General features: G+C 35.3%; 1 protein-coding gene and 1 non-coding gene across 2 annotated transcripts; one reads left to right on the top strand and one right to left on the bottom strand.

Moving 5' to 3' along the window:
- Positions 1 to 8,648: 8,648 nt before the first annotated feature.
- Positions 8,649 to 8,755, bottom strand: LOC141669758 (small nucleolar RNA R71). Its single transcript, XR_012554019.1, has one exon. It is a non-coding gene; the product is annotated as a small nucleolar RNA R71 (small nucleolar RNA).
- A 5,362-nt stretch (positions 8,756 to 14,117) lies between these two features.
- Positions 14,118 to 16,409, top strand: LOC141663594 (pentatricopeptide repeat-containing protein At3g29230). Its single transcript, XM_074469377.1, has one exon. It carries the CDS (start codon positions 14,447 to 14,449, stop codon positions 16,088 to 16,090), a length of 1,644 nt encoding a protein of 547 aa, XP_074325478.1. The 5' UTR covers positions 14,118 to 14,446; the 3' UTR covers positions 16,091 to 16,409.
- The last annotated feature ends 97 nt before the right edge of the window (positions 16,410 to 16,506 follow it).

Raw genomic sequence — 16,506 nt, forward strand, 5'->3', positions numbered from 1 at the left:
CTTCCTCTTTCCAATGACTGTTATTCTTTTTCAAAGTCTAGGGAGATGAGGTAGAATTAATTCTACCTGTCAGCATTAAATATCCTTGCGTCTCTTGGCATTCTCTTGCCTATATAAGCAACCACTTCACATCAGTCTTTCCATCACATTCTTCTCACACACTTATCCTCCTTCTTCTATCAAAAACACAATGGTTCGATACAACATGTTTTTGAACAACCAAACCTTCACAATGGAGCTAAGTTGTGCCGATTGGCAGCAGGAGTGGCATGTAACAGCCATTCTTGAGGAGATCTGGGATTCTGTCCCACAGGAGGTGCTAACTCACCTTCTATTTTTCTATATGGATTACCATCGCCATCTGGAGCGATTGGAGGAGGAAAGGCGAGAAGCTATCCGTCAGCAAGAGCGAATCATACGACTCGCCATCTTGTTCGTCGAAGATAGGAAGAGGAAGATGACTTAATCTCATCTTCTTCCTGTTCTTCTTCATCCTCAACTTTGTCAGGCTTCTTAGCTAGGACTAAAGCTATTGATGTTAGGGTTAGAAGCTTAGGGAAAATCTTGTATTGATGTAATTTCCATTTCATAAATGTATTGACTTGATATATTAATGAAAATTATTTTTACTTCAAGATTTTGTCTCTAAGTTATTTTATCTTGTGTTGATAAATCCTGATTGATATTCTGATGACCATTTAAATTTTGTTTTTATTTAAGTTCTGATTCTCTGTCAGCACTTATTCATCGAAATTATCTCGGTCATTTTTAACATGATTTATTTTCAGAATATTAATGTTGCAGTGACAAATAATTCAATCAGTGATAACGGGTTAAAATTTGAATTGTTTCCCTTGATAAATGGAACAGTTTTTTCCTTGAAACTCGGAAAATGGGTAAGTAATGATTACTATTTTCTCGAGCCCAGTAACTATCCGTTATTACTGCATGTCTGACAGGTGTCCAACGGTAATATTTTTTTGTATAAGTACAGCAGAGAGAAGATTTCTTTAATCTTTTTAATTTCTTCATCTTTTATCTCTCTTCTTACTTTTACTCTCCTTCACTTTACTATTTCCGTTGTTTTCATACAGATATTATATCAAACACCTATCAGGCATACTTAATTCTCAATTTTTTTTTTCACATGGCACCAAAGGATTTATTCATTGATGGAGCAAAGTTTGTTCCAAACAACTATGCTGCAATTCTTGATCATGCTGAAGCTCCATCTGAATTGCACTTTGTGCAAGATCTTCTTGCACATAGTGAGGTTGGGTACGCCTTAACTCAGCCTGAATTATTTTCAAGTCAACAAGTTCTGAGGTTCTGGAGGACTGGCATTTTTGATGATGGTGGTAACCGTGGAACTCCCAGTATTATCTTCCAAGTGGGTGATTCATCTTTTGTAGTCACTCCTGGTACAGTACGCAGGGCTTTACATCTTCCCGAGGATTGTACTTTCTCAGTTCCAGAGGACTCAGCCCTTCGGGAGTTAATGGCTGAATTGGGATATGAAAAGAGTCTGACGAAACTTGGACAGTTGAAACGGGCTAATATCAGAAGAGAATGGAGTTTCTTCTTTGATTGCATCACCAAAGCTTTTGGGAACAAATGTTCAAATTTTGATGCTATCCCAATTCTGAGTTAGCACATAGGGTATGCTATTATCCATCAAACTCATTTTGACTTTGCAACTGGAATAATTAGTTTTATTGGGGATAGGATGACAGAGGATCGAGATGTCGTTTATTTTGCTCGATTCTGTCAACTTATTTATACGTATTGTACTGCTGAACCCCAGTTAGTCAGCACTCAAACCCCACATTTTAAGGTTGCAAAAAGGTACTTTAACGACCTGATAAATGCTGACACAAAGAAATCAATGGTGAGACAATTACAGATTCCTCAGTCTGTGAAACAGATTCTAGTAAATGTTGATCCTGCTACTTACAAATCTGTTTACTCAAATGTTCAACCAACTCACCATAACCAAAATCCATCAACCTCAGTACCTACCTCTCATTCTACTCAACCTACCCTCAGAACTTATCTCAAATCCTATCTCTCCACTTCACAGACTGCTCAACCTTCTTCTTCAGCACCTACTGTGAAGCCTACATCCTCTAAGCCAAAGAGAACAAGGACTGTTCCTCAAACACCTCAAAAGAGGAGGAGATTTACTTTGAGAGATGAATCAGATTCTGAGGAACAGATTCCTTCTTCAGAACCTGTGGTGGTTGAAGCTGAGAAAACAACTTCTCAGAAGGATTCTGCAATTGGGGGTTCTAGGCTTCTCAAGAAGCTTAGACGTATGATAGTTTCTGAAATTCCCAAGGAATCCAAATCAACAAGGAAGTACAAGAAATAGAGGTCACAAAGGCCAGTTTCAGATTATGAGGAGGAAGCAGCTAAGGAAGGGGATCAGGAATCTCTGTTCTCACAAGACAAGGAATTTGCTCCAGTCACTTCTTCTCCATCAACTCCATCTCAGGAAGCTGTATCTGACAAGGCTAACTCACCATCTGTGTCTCTTGTTGATCCAGGCACAAGTGCTGAAATTGATATTCAGAACCTGGTTGTGCCTGAAATACTTTTCTTAGAAGCTCCAACAGCAAATAATACTTCTACAACACCTGTTATTGATGCTGTTCAAACTCCAGAGTTATCAACAACACCTTCTCTGCATCAAGATGCTGATGATCAGATTTTAGGTGAGCATCAGGATATGGCTGTTGATCCGAACTTAGTATCAGATCAGCAATTAGAGGATGCTGAAACCTCCATTGCTACTCACACTGTTGTCTTATCAGAAGATACTGATTCTTTAAGTTCTGATGCTGCAAATGTTGGAGATACTGGTGAAGCTGCTACAACTGTAGATGCTGATGAAGCAGGTCCTTCAGGACATACTCCTCCACCGAGTCTTCCTAAGTCTAAACTGGTAAAGGAGTTTGTTATCAGGGATGCACCAGTACCTTGGAGTGAAACTCCTGCAGGTCAGGAGTGGACTAAGGAATGGAACTCAGTTTCATGTGTTCCAAATGCTTTACATCTTGCTGAGCACTTGACTAAAGCAGATGAAATGTTAAATTCTGATGATTTTAAAACCCAGCTTAGAGTCACTGCATTGAGTACTAAAAATCTACAAGGTCTTCATTCCAATACTCATGCAGAGCTACACAAGATTCAGGAGAACTTTATCAAACAGGAACAAGTTTGGAAAATTGATAAGAAAAAGTTCTTCCAACCTACCATTGACAGGGTTGCTTATATTGAGAAAACTCAAGAGAAGCAACAAGCTCAGATTGATCAAATTCTGACAAATCAAGCTTCTCAGCAATCGCAACTTACTGAAATCCAGACCTCAGTGGAACTACTTATCTCTCTTTTATTACCTGTTGATGCCAAAAAAGGGGAGAAGGTAATTAAGTCCAAATGCAAAACCAACAAGACACTGCAAGGAAAGGATGATGGAAAAGATGACCAAGGAACCTCTGGAATGGGTAGTGGTCATAGTCAAGGTAGAAGGTTTACATCAAGATAAGCTAGTCACAAAACAAGTTCTGATACTGGGAAAAGAATAAGTTCTGCTGCTGGTAAAAGGATAAGTTCTGATGAACTTCTAGATCTTGATGAGGAAATGTCAAGACAGTTATTTCTTCAAGAAAATTCAGGGATGGACTTGGAAAGTTTAAAGGAAGAAGAAGCCAGACTTAAATCAGAGAAAGTCACATCTAAATCTGAAGCTTCTGGTAAAAAGTTACTTCCAAAACCTAAAGGCATTGTGATCAAAGAAAGGATACATACTGAAGCAACTTTGGCTAGATCACAACCACAGATAGATCCAAGATCCAAGGGTAAAGAAAAGGTTGGTGAACCTATCAAGCCTTATGTACCTCCTGAGGAAGAAGAAATTATTGATGGAAAAGATGATCTTGCTCTGACTACAAGAAAAGTTCTTAAAACAACCTCTGACATGGCTCAAGTTGTTCAGAGTCAAGAAATTGTAAGTTCTGATATTCAGAAGAAGCAAGTAACCTCTGACAGTGCTCAAGTTAACTTGATATCAGAAAATAGATCTAAAACACTCCTACCAGGATTCACTAAAGCAAAACAGACTCAATCTTTGAAGACTACTGCAAGTGGTTTTGAAGCAATAGTAGTTACTGGAAAGGAAGTTAGATATAAAACTGGATTGGGAAGTGCTGATGAAAGAAGAGTACACAAAACTACCAATGATCCAACTTCCTTGAGTGAACCAGGTATTGGAGCAACTCCTGAGAGATTGAATCAACTGGAATCTGTACAGATGGTTTACCATACCTACTTGAAAGAATACATCATGTTGTATTTCATGACAGATGGTAGGGTTTATCATATAAGACAAAATGCCATTCCTTTGAAGTATTTTGAAGAATTGGAGCATGTACTTTTCTTACTTCAAGTGGATGACAGAATAACAGAGACTGCTGCAAACTACTTAAAAGAACAGATTCAGAGACAGAAAAGGCTTTATTCTGTTAAGTCTGACGGCATATATGTTCCAAAGTACAGAGATCACAATGGTGATATTGTTGATATGAAGCCTAATACTGCACAGATCAGAACGTATCTTGGTATTAAGGGACTTGAATTCAATCTTGAATCTGACAAAGCTTATGTCATAAGACTAGATCAAGAGTTAAGAAAAGCAAAGATTAATGATCTCAGAGCTGCAATCTTTCAAACTGGTGAAGATACTGCAGAGCTTAAAGGTGTTAAAAGGAGAATGATTGATGAACTAAGATATGCTGAGAAATGTTTGTTGAAGAACTATCTAAGAACAACTCCTGACATCAGAGAGATCAGAAAATGAAGAAGCCAAGTCGAAGATCTACAACTGCTTAAATTATGATATTTATACAGATTAAAGTTGTTATCAGAAGTTGAAATTGGTAAAAACTTTAAGGACTGTAAGTTGTAGTTATCTAGTCTATTTCTCATGCATTTGTACTTAATGTTTTTGACATCATCAAATATCTGTTAAACTTGTATATTTTGTTAATTTACAAGTTGGGGGAGATTGTTAGATATATTTGATAATGTCATGGCTAATATGTTTTATGTTTAGCTTTCAGATCTTACGTGAACAGGATAAATCAGTACTTAACTGTTGATTAGTACTTATACTGGAAGTCAGGATTTAAGGATATCAGTACTTATATTATCAGGAGATAATCATCAGAAGATAGATATCAGAACTTAAGTGCTGAAGGACAATCAGATAAGGACAGTAACTGATTAAAGGAAAGAAGATCGAGATAAACATAAGAAGAGATATGCATGAAGAAGGAATTTCGTGAAGAATGGAATACTTGGAAGAAAAGATATCTGATTGATATATTTTAGGAAGCAGAATTATATTCCATATCAATTAGTGATTATCTTGTAACTGTGTAGTATATAAACACAGGCATAGGGTTTACACTATAAGTGTTATCATTATCGAAGTTATTATTCTATATAACCCTAACAGCTCTCGTGATATTTGTTCATCACTGAGAGGTAACAGTTCCATACTGTAACAGAGTTTATTGTTTCAATAAAGTTTGTTTTCTGTTACTTAAGACCTTAAAGTTCGATTTGAGTGTACTATACACTGTATTCACCCCCTATATAGTGTGTGTGTGACCTAACATAAAATAAAGGGATAATCATTCAACTAAATCATAGCATATTCCGGTTATTATTAATAAAATAGCTTAAATCTGGTGCGATGCATGGGTTCCCGTTAATATTTAAAAAAATTATTTATCCCGTTATACTATAATTTTAAAATATTTATATAAATATATAATAACAATAATAAATTTATAAAACAAATAATATGATAATCTGTGGTCGTAATTTAGTAGGATAAGTATGTTTTTCAAAAAAAGTAGGATAAGTATATTATATGTAGTAGTTTAATAATTTAGTAGTTTCGAAGATATATAACACTATTTATTTATTTATTTAATAATAAGATAAGTTGTGCTTATAGTTTAGTAGGATATGTAGACTATATATGTAGTAGTTTAGTAATTTAGTAATATAACGGATATATAACACTATTTTTTTATATTTTGATTAATCAAAATTAGGGGATAACCTTGAAACAAATTATACCTCATTTCAGTTATTATTATATAGTATATTTTAATATTTTATAGTGTAGACATATTAATATTTTATATATATCTCATTTTTCTTGTTCTTATTTTAAAAAACTTATTTTCTTATATTTTTGCTTTTATTGCAATATTTATTTTCAGAGCTTAGTATATATCTATATAGAGTTTTAAACAATAAAATATATATTGATATATTATATGTCTCGCTGTACATTTTTTATTTAAATACTTCCAAAGTTATACTCAAAATATAATTAATTACAAAATTAATTGACAAATTAACGAAAATAAATTCTAATATTTCTTAAAAAGGATTTATTTTTAAGTTATTTACCATGATTCTAAAATATTAAAGAATTTTGACGAAGACGAATACATAATGGGCAAAATGTTTGGCTACAGAAAATAAGTGGCTTATTCACTTATAAACCCGTAATTACTTATCGATGAGTATTTGTCGACCTGGCTTATAAGTCAAATTTATAATTTATAAGCTAATAAGTTGAATGTTAGCAATGACGTACTTGATAAGTGAATTTTATATCTACTTGGAACGCTTCATTACAAGCTTAAGTTGGTGTTTTAGACTCAAGTTGTTGGTATTTTTTATATATTTTTGTGTTATTGCATTTCAGGCATCAGTTAAATGAAGAAATGAGCTTTTCAAAAAAATATGCTGAAAACAGTTAAGAATTGGAAGCCTAGGACATTCTCAAGTTGAAAAGAATTTTGTTAGCTTCGTGTGGGCAGTTGAATCGCCTAATTGTGACGAGCAGAACTAAAGATACGGCCAAAAGAAGAATTAGCAGAAAAATCCAGAAGTCAGGCGCGGCCGCCCCCAAAACCAGCGCGGCCGCCCCGCCTTTATGCCAAAAAACCAGCACGCCCTGCCCTGATTTTAGTAGAATTTAATGATTTTGAGGGTCCAGGTCCACTAGGGGCTTATATGTACTAATAAAAAGATATTTTTAACGACAAGGAGCAAAAAAGAGAGCATTACGAAGACCTAGAGAGCGCAAGACGGTTACGGAGAAGAAGACTTTTGTTATCTTTAGTATAGTTGATACTTGGATGCTTGTTTTCGATTTATCTTAAACCCTAATACTCTTATATTATTTATTATCATGCTTTCATTGGAACCCATGGTGACGATGAGTTCATTTATGAAGTAATCGTTGTCGTGGGTATCTAACAGATAAATGAACTCATCGTTGTCGCGGGTATCTAACGGATTTACTTATGAATTTCTATAGTTAATTATTTTGATACCTAAGTGTGTGGTGATTGTATGATATCCTAGTATTGGTTGTACTTATTCGTCTTATGTGCGTAGCTAACATATAAGATAGCGTGTTAATCTCTATTGAAGCGACAGTGAATATAGAGGTTTAGAACTTGCCATGCTAGCATAGGTTCATGTATAATTGTTATGCATGATTTGTAGGTAATTTTAACCATCTTACTTGCCCTATATAATCACGATAGATAACTTGTTCATTAAACCTTTATGTTGTCAAATCCTATAGACATATAGGATCTCAATATAATTGGTATATATTTAGCTTCTATCTCTTTTGTGGATGTTTGGTAGTAGGGTATTCGTACAAAAAAATTGGTGTTTACTAGTTTCGTGTTATCTGATTAGTTGTCATCACCATCACATGCTAAGGTTAAGAACAATGATTTTGAATGAAGTATTTTATGAAATTAGAATCCCTTGTTTGTCTCATATATTATTAATTCAATCACTTTTCTTCTTAGTTAATTGCATGTTAGTTTAATCTTAGCAATAATCATCTCAACTTGTTATTATCTTAGCATTGAGCGATAGCCATACCATTGTTGCATAGGTGCATAATCTTAAGTTAACTAAAAGAGTCTATGTGGGAACGAATCTGATTTATATCTTATACTATTTACGAACGCGTATACTTGCGTGTAATTTTAGCGCGTGTTTTCGCCCTAACAAGTTTTTAGCGCCGCTGCCGGTGACTCGGTGTTAATTTTAGTTTATGTGCCTGACATCAGTGGTCGTTAAAGTTCACTGACTCGGATTCTTTTACTTTCACGGTTTACTTGTTTGTGTTTCATGTACTCATTACAATGGGAGATCCAGCAACACCAACGAAAGCGTTGATAGATTTTTCTCAACCCAAGATCAATGACATTCAATCTAGCATTGTTGGGTCAGCGATCGCAGCTAATACCTTTGAAATTAAGCCTGACATGATTCATATGGTACAGAATTCAATCCAGTTTGGGGGTTCTCCAAGAGAAGATCCTAATATGCATATTAGAGCAATCATCGAGATCTGTGACACCTTCAAGTTCAATAATGTTTCCGAAGATGCTGTGAAGCTGAGACTTTTCCCTTTTTCTCTGAGGGATAAAGCTAAGTGCTGGTTACACTCTCTACCAGCAGGTTCTGTCACTACTTGGGAGGATCTCGCTCAGAATTTTCTTACTAAATTCTTCCCTAATGCGAAGACAGCTGCAATGAGGAATGCTTTTACTCAATTTGTGCAGCAATAGGGAGAATTTCTATGTGATTCTTGGGAGCGCTACAAGGAGATACTTAGGAAGTATCCTCATCATGAAATGCCTGATTGGATGATCATCAATTACTTCTATAACAGTTTGGGAGCACAGTAAAGACCCATACTTGATGCAGCATCAGGTGGAGCATTATGGGCAAAGAGCTATGAGGAAGCTTATGATCTAATCGAACTGATGGCTGCTAATGAATATCAGTATTCAACTCAGAGATTGCCACAAGGTAAGGTAGCAGGAGTTCTTGAAGTGAATATAGCTATGCCTATCACTGCTCAACTAAAGGCGTTGTCTATGAAGATCGATTGTCTTGCTAACTATGGTGTTAATCAGATAACCAGTGTTTGTGAGCTGTGTGCAGGTTCGCATGCGACGGAGCAATGCGTTATATCTAGTGAATCAGCTCAGTTTGTGAGAAACTTTCAGAGATCGCAGCAACCAGTTCCAGACACATATCATCCTGACAACTGGAATCATCCTAACTTCAGCTGGAGCAACAATCAGAATGCGATGCAACTTCCATTCCAACAGTTTAAAAACAAGTAATTCAATCCTCCTGGTTTTCAACATCAATTTGCACCAAGACAATAACTCCAACTTCAACAATAAACTCATGGAGGTGCAGGTCTATCTTCGAATGAAAAATCTGAATTGAAGGAGTTGCGGCTTATGTGCAAAAACCATGCCCTTGTATGTAGTCTAGGGTTGAATGAGATGGAACGAAACGCACTCATTCAGAAAAAAAAAACAAAAAAAAGTATGTGTTTATGCATCACTGATCAAGAGTGAGCTCTTTAATACTCGAGTTATTAAGTTCTAGGAGACTTTGTGCCTAGTGACCTAAGGCTTTGATAGTCTGGGATCCGCTAACCTAACGCTCGCTATATGGGTATTATTGCATAAATCTTTTGGGACCTCATTCATTGCACGGTCAAATAAGCATCTTTGTTATGTGTTCAATAATAGCATGAATCCTTATATAACTCTAGTAAAAAGGAAGTTATGTGAGCCATTATGCGTTTAACGTCTATTCTAGTTATAAACTTGTGATTGTCTTGATGAAAGATAAGTTATGGTTATTGATCTGGTAGCGAGAGTATATCTGTTAAGCATCCCACACACGCACGTTTCTGGTTTGTGAGTTGGTTTGTGAGATTTATTCGAACTCTGTTTTGAGTTATTGCATTCTTAGAAGCGTTGGCTTATTCATTTGGTTATGGTTATTCTGAGGGGATCGATTGTATTATCATTTAGTTGCATTCACGTAGTTGCATTCATGCATTAGGTTTGTTTTATAGATTTGAGTCTGTTTATACTTGAGGACAAGCATCGATTCAAGTTTGGGGGTGTGATAAGTGGGTTTTATATCTACTTGGAACGCTTCATTACAAGTTTAAGTTGGTGTTTTAGACTCAAGTTATTGGTATTTTTGATATATTTTTGTGTTATTGCATTTCAGGCATCAGTTAAATGAAGAAAGGAGCTTTTCAAGAAAATATTCTGAAAAGAGCTAAGAATTGGTTGCCTAGGCCATTCTCAAATTGAAGATAATTTCATTAGCTTCGCGTGGGCAGTTGAATCGCCTAATTATGACGAGCAAAACTCAAGATACGGCCAAAAGAAGAATCAGCAGAAAAATCCAGAAGTCAGGCGCGGCCGCCCCACCCTTTTTGCTCCAGAATCCTGATTTTAGTAGAATTAGATGATTTTGAGGGTTCAGGTCCACTAGGGGCTTATATATACCAATGAAAAGACGTTTTTAACGACAAGGAGCAAAATGGAGAGAATTACGAAGACCTAGAGAGCGCAAGACAACTATGGAGAAGAAGACTTTTGTTTTCTTTAGTATAGTTGATACTTGGATGCTTGTTTTCGATTTGTCTTAAATCATAATACTCTTATATTATTTATTATCATGCTTTCATTGGAAACCATGGTGACGATGAGTTCGTTTATGAACTAATCGTTGTCGTGGGGTTCTAACGGATTTACTTATGGATTTTTATAATTAATTGTTTTGATACATAAGTGTGTGGTGATTGTATGATATCCTAGTATTGGTTGTGCTTATTCGTCTTATGTGCGTAGCTAACATATAAGATAGCGTGTTAATCTCTATTGAAGCGACAGTGAATATAGAGGTTTAGAACTTGTCATGCTAGCATAGGTCCATGTATAATTGTTATGCATGATTCATAGGTAATTTTAACCATCTTACTTGCCCTATGTAATCACGATAGATAACTTGTTCATTAAACCTTTATGTTATCAAATTCTATAGACATATAGGGTCTCAATGTAATTGGTGTCTATTCAGCTTCTATCTCTTTTGTGGATGTCTGATAGTAGGGTATACGTACAACGAAAGTTGGCGTTTACTAGTTTCGTGTTATCTAATTAGTTGTCATCACCATCTCACATGCTACGGTTAAGAACAATGACTTTCAATGAAGTATTTAATGAAGTTAGAATCTCATGTTTGTCTCATATAGTTAATTCAATCAGTTTTATTCTTAATAAATTGCATGTTAGTTTAATCTTAATTATAATCATCTCAACTTGTTATTGTCTTAACACTGATCGATAATTATACCATTGTTGCATAGGTGCTTAATCTTAATTTAACTAAAAAGAGTCTTTATGGGAACGAATCTAATTTATATCATATACTACTTGCAAACGCGTATATTTGTGTGTAATTTTAGCGCGTATTTCGCCCTAACAATACTTTTTCTCAACTTATTTTTATTTTTTGATTTTTTATTAACTTTTATTTTAAAATTTATGTCTTTAAATGTCTTTCTCATATAAAATTTACGAATTAAGATAATTGTATTTAAATTTTCTTTATTTTAATTTATTTAAGTAAAAAAATACTAACATTTAACCAAACACTTATTTAACTTATAAGTACCTATAGAGTTATCACTTATAAGTCCCTTATTCATTTTAAGTCATAACTTACTTATTTTAAAATCTCCAAAACCACCACAATATGTTATCATCTAATAACTTTTTAATCCATTTTTTGGTTCACTATAAATTTATTGGTACGTTTTAATTGTGGAGGATTGTAAAGTCGTATTGTTTAAAATATGGAAAATAAAAAATATTTTACAATAAATATTTTTAAAAGAGCATATGTTTTAAAATTTTAGAACCTGTGTAATAAAGAAAAAATCTCAAATTATTTCAAAGTACCTGGCTAAAAATTTTAGATTGATTCGCAGAGATTTGATACTTAAATGTACCAAGAAAAAGGTCCAAATTATAATTTCTACAAGCAGTTGAATAGTCGTGCTTTTTATTTTACTTTTAATCCATGTGGAGCATGTTTGGTGTTGGGATGAGGGTCACGCCGAATTTCGGGCTAGAACTTTAACCTGACGGGACCGGATCTATCGGTTTAAGACCTGAATTGGACAGAATATATCTGGTCCGGTCCCCGATCCTTATAATTAAAAAAATTCAGTTTTTGATCCGGTTTTATCCCAAATCTGAAAAAAATCTGATTCATGTATGAATGGACCTAAATTCATATATATAATTATTTATCTTTACTTTTTATCTTATAAGATCATATATAAATATTAAACATTCACTCATATCATATTTTATTTATCCAAATTAATAGATAATAAATTAATATAATAAAATAAATCGATACTACACTTTAAATTAATAATTTCATACTTCATGCATGGTTATAGAAATCAAAAATCGGACTAAATCGGTAGAGGTACCGATTTACGATTTATCAAAAATCGGCGATTTATCGAAATATAAAATCGAAATAAAATCGGATGTATATTAATATTAATTTTTAAAATATATACATATTTTATTATGAAAGTATGTTTCATCTGCTGGAACATTAAAGTGTACTTGGGCTGTATAGTCACGGCCCAAGCCATTATTAGGGTTTTACTGCTCATTTGTTCCATCTTTTTTTTACACCAAATCAATTGTGGCACCTTACTTATAGTTATACTGCTTAATTCAAGAAGGTAGGCGCGTGTCATTTTGATTAAAGCAGTGTTCTTCTTCTCACTTTTCTTTCTTTATCCATCTGATTAATACCATCTCTTTTCATCCGCCGTCGTCTACCCCCGGCCACTCCCTCTCCCTCAGATATATCTTCTACTACCTCCGATTAGAGCTGGCCAAACGAGCGGTTAGGATCGCCCCGGCTCGTCATTTAACTCATATTAAGTCGGCTCATATCGAGCCGAATCAAACTCGGCACGGACCGTAAAAAATAACGGGGCGAATACGAGTCCAGTATTCATGATTCGCTAACCGGCACGGACCGGCCCGTAAATTCGGCACGGCACTGGCTCGGCTCGGCAAATCACATCGACCCGCCAACCCGTTCAGCCCGTTCACCCTTTCAACTATTTTTATAACTTAATGATTTATAGTTTATAGAATTGAAATTAATAGTGAACCCACGTACCCTTAGATATTTTCTTCTAATATTCAACTTATTTTTATTTAGCGTATAAATCTACTAATCTTAATATCCTTATTCATATTTCATATCTTCTTATTTAAGCATAGAATCCTCTTAAAATGAAATATTGAAACAGTATACATAAATTTGATAATACTTGCATAAATTTAATATATTTTTCAAATACAAAATTGGCGTAATATTTTTCTTTTTTGAAAATAAAATTGGTGCATTTGCATGGTTAAGATATAAATTCAATGTAGAAAATGTAGAAATGTGTGTGTATTTACATTACAAATATATCTGCATGTAAGTGAGTGATGTGCTTGGCTTGGAATGGTGGGGTCACGTGATTGCTTTCGGAGTACTAACTAGTTCAGCCCGTTCGGCACATTCAATTCGTTCGGCACAAACGTTTGAAGCACGCGCTTGCATCGTCTACTCTGCAACGCTCACAGCCTGTCAGCCACCCACCTACAATCCTATTTCTACACTTCTGCGGTCCTGCAAGCCTGATTCGTGTAACTCGTATAAACCGGCCCGGCACGCACGGCCCGCCCGTTTGGCCAGCTCTACCTCCGATTCAGTGCATGTCCACCGCTTCTGTCTCCCTCCCTCTTCCTCTCTTCTTTATCTGTACATTTATTCTTTGTCTGACCCGTTGACTTTGCCTATTTTGGACCCGTTTTTGACCCGATTTCAGAAAAATGTATTAAAAAGCGATTCAGGATAATAATATCGGCATCATGAATTTGAACGATATTTCGGCCGATTTATTGGGGATACGGTCGATTTCTATAACACTGACTTCATATGATAAAACATTGATATTCATACCCTTAAAAATTAATATTTACTTTTAAAATAATAAGATATACACTTACTTTTAAATATTTATTGATGTACCAAGTAACAAACTTTTTAATCTCTATACACTTGAATGAAAAAATAAAATAAAATTATATAAATAATTTTTACTATAGAATATAAGTTTTTACATTTCAAGGTTTCTGCAATAATGTAATTAGTCCAAACATAAACTAAACTCCTAAAAATTTAAACACTGCTTCGTTTAGCTGAAGTAATAGGCATTGTCAAAATTATTCTCCAAAATATAGCCCCAAACCCTGCTCTACGTCTTATTGAAGACAAGTTTTTCACACTCTTACAGTCATGTAAGAACCTTATTCAGCTCAGACGAGTCCAGGCCCAATTAGTCATCCAGGGCATACTATTCAATGACTACATTGTGCCAAAATTTATCGGTAAATGCTCTGAACTGGGAGTTATGTCCTGTGCACGCCAACTGTTTGATCAAATGCCTGATCCAAGTTCAGCGCTTTGGAACACAATGTTTAAAGGGTATGTGCAGAATGAGATTTATGGGCAAGTTATGAGTTTGTTTAATCAAATAAATAGAAAGAATGTAAGGCATAGTTGTTTTACATTTCCTATGGTTTTGAAATCTTGTGCTAAGCTGTTAGCGTTACGCGAAGGCGGGCAAGTGCATTGTTTAGTATTGAAGGTTGGGTTTGGGGTGAATTCATATGTGGGGACTACATTGATTGATATGTATTCTAGTGGGGGTGAAATTGGTTTAGCTTATAAAGCATTTAGTGAAATGGTTGGGAGGAATGTTGTTGCCTGGACTTCTATGGTTAATGCTTTTCTTTCGTACGATGATGTAGTTTCAGCGAGGAGGCTGTTTGATTTGGCACCTGATCGGGATATTGTTTTGTGGAACACTATGGTTTCGGGTTATATTAAATGTGGTGACATGGTAGCTGCTAGGGAGCTTTTTGATGTGATGCCTAATAAGGATTTGATGTCTTGGAATACTTTATTGAATGGCTATGCCAACAATGAGGATGTAGAGGGAATTGAAAGATTGTTTGAGGAGATGCCTGAGAAAAATGTATTCTCTTGGAATGGATTGATTGGTGGTTATGCTCATAATAAACGTTTTGCTGAAGTTATTAGTACTTATAAAAGGATGATGAAAGAGTCCCGTGTGAGTCCTAATAACGCAACTCTTGTGATTGTTTTGTCTGCTTGTTCGAGATTAGGAGCTCTTGATATGGGTAAGTGGGTGCATGCATATGTGGAAAGCAGTGAGTATAAGGAGAATGTATATGTCGGGAATGGTCTGATTGACATGTATGCAAAATGTGGAATGATAGAGAGTGCAGTTGATGTGTTCCGAGAAATGAGTATAAAAGATTTAGTCTCTTATAATACGCTGATTAATGGATTAGCAGTGCACGGTCATGGGTCCGATGCATTGGGATATTTCGATGAAATGGAGAATGTGGGAGTAAGACCAGATGGAATCACTTTCATAGGCATTTTGTGTGCTTGTTCTCATATGGGTGATGTTGAAAATGGGCTTCTATATTACCATTTGATGATTAATAAATACTCAGTTTCACCTCAGATTGAGCATTGTGGTTGTATGGTTGATCTTTTGGGCCGAGCTGGTCTTCTAGAGCAGGCTGTGAATTTCATAATTAATATGCCTCTTCAAGCAGATAGTGTTATCTGGACCGCCTTACTTGGGGCTTGTCGGATCTACAAAAATGTCGAATTGGCTGAGTTGGCACTTGAACAACTAATTGAGCTTGAACCAGAAAACCCAGCAAACTATGTAATGCTTGCAAATGTATATAGTGATGCTCGCAGATGGGAAGATGTGGCAAGGTCAAAAATTGCAATGAGGAATACCAAGCACAAAAAACTGCCAGGATGCAGTTTAATAGAGCTTGATCAAGAAGTCGCGGAGTTCTACTCCTATGATGAGAGGCATCCTAAGACAGCAGCACTATACCTAGCCCTGAGAGGATTGACGAAACAGCTAAAGTCTTGTGGTTATGTTCCAAAACACAAAACATTTTGCGAAGAACCCGGTGAAGAAAGGACGGTCTCAATTACGTGAACAATTTGTTCCAAGCTTTCATTTGTTTTGACTTTTGATACAGATGGAATGCCTGCTTAATTGAACTATGTGGGGGGGGGGTATATAGGGAGAGAAAGACATGTGCAATAGTTCCAGAAAAATTCACCACCTTTTTTACATTTCAAAGCGGGCTTTCTTTTGATGTGGAACAGAGGTTTACGCGTTTGGGAACTCAGGACCTGCATCAAACACTGCTCTAAAAATGATAATATTACTCATGATAGGTCTTTCTCAATCTTATTGACTATCTTCTAATCTTTTATGAAATGCATCAAGTTGCTAATGTATTAGAGTCAGATATCCTGTGTTCAAATTACCCGTAATTTTAGAAATTTAATGAAGCTAATTAAATGATTAGCTTCGTAATACTGGCGTTTTAAGTTCCATACGTGCAT

The sequence above is a fragment of the Apium graveolens genome, chromosome 6, assembly GCF_009905375.1.
Source record: "Apium graveolens cultivar Ventura chromosome 6, ASM990537v1, whole genome shotgun sequence".
Classification (NCBI taxonomy): domain Eukaryota; kingdom Viridiplantae; phylum Streptophyta; class Magnoliopsida; order Apiales; family Apiaceae; genus Apium; species Apium graveolens.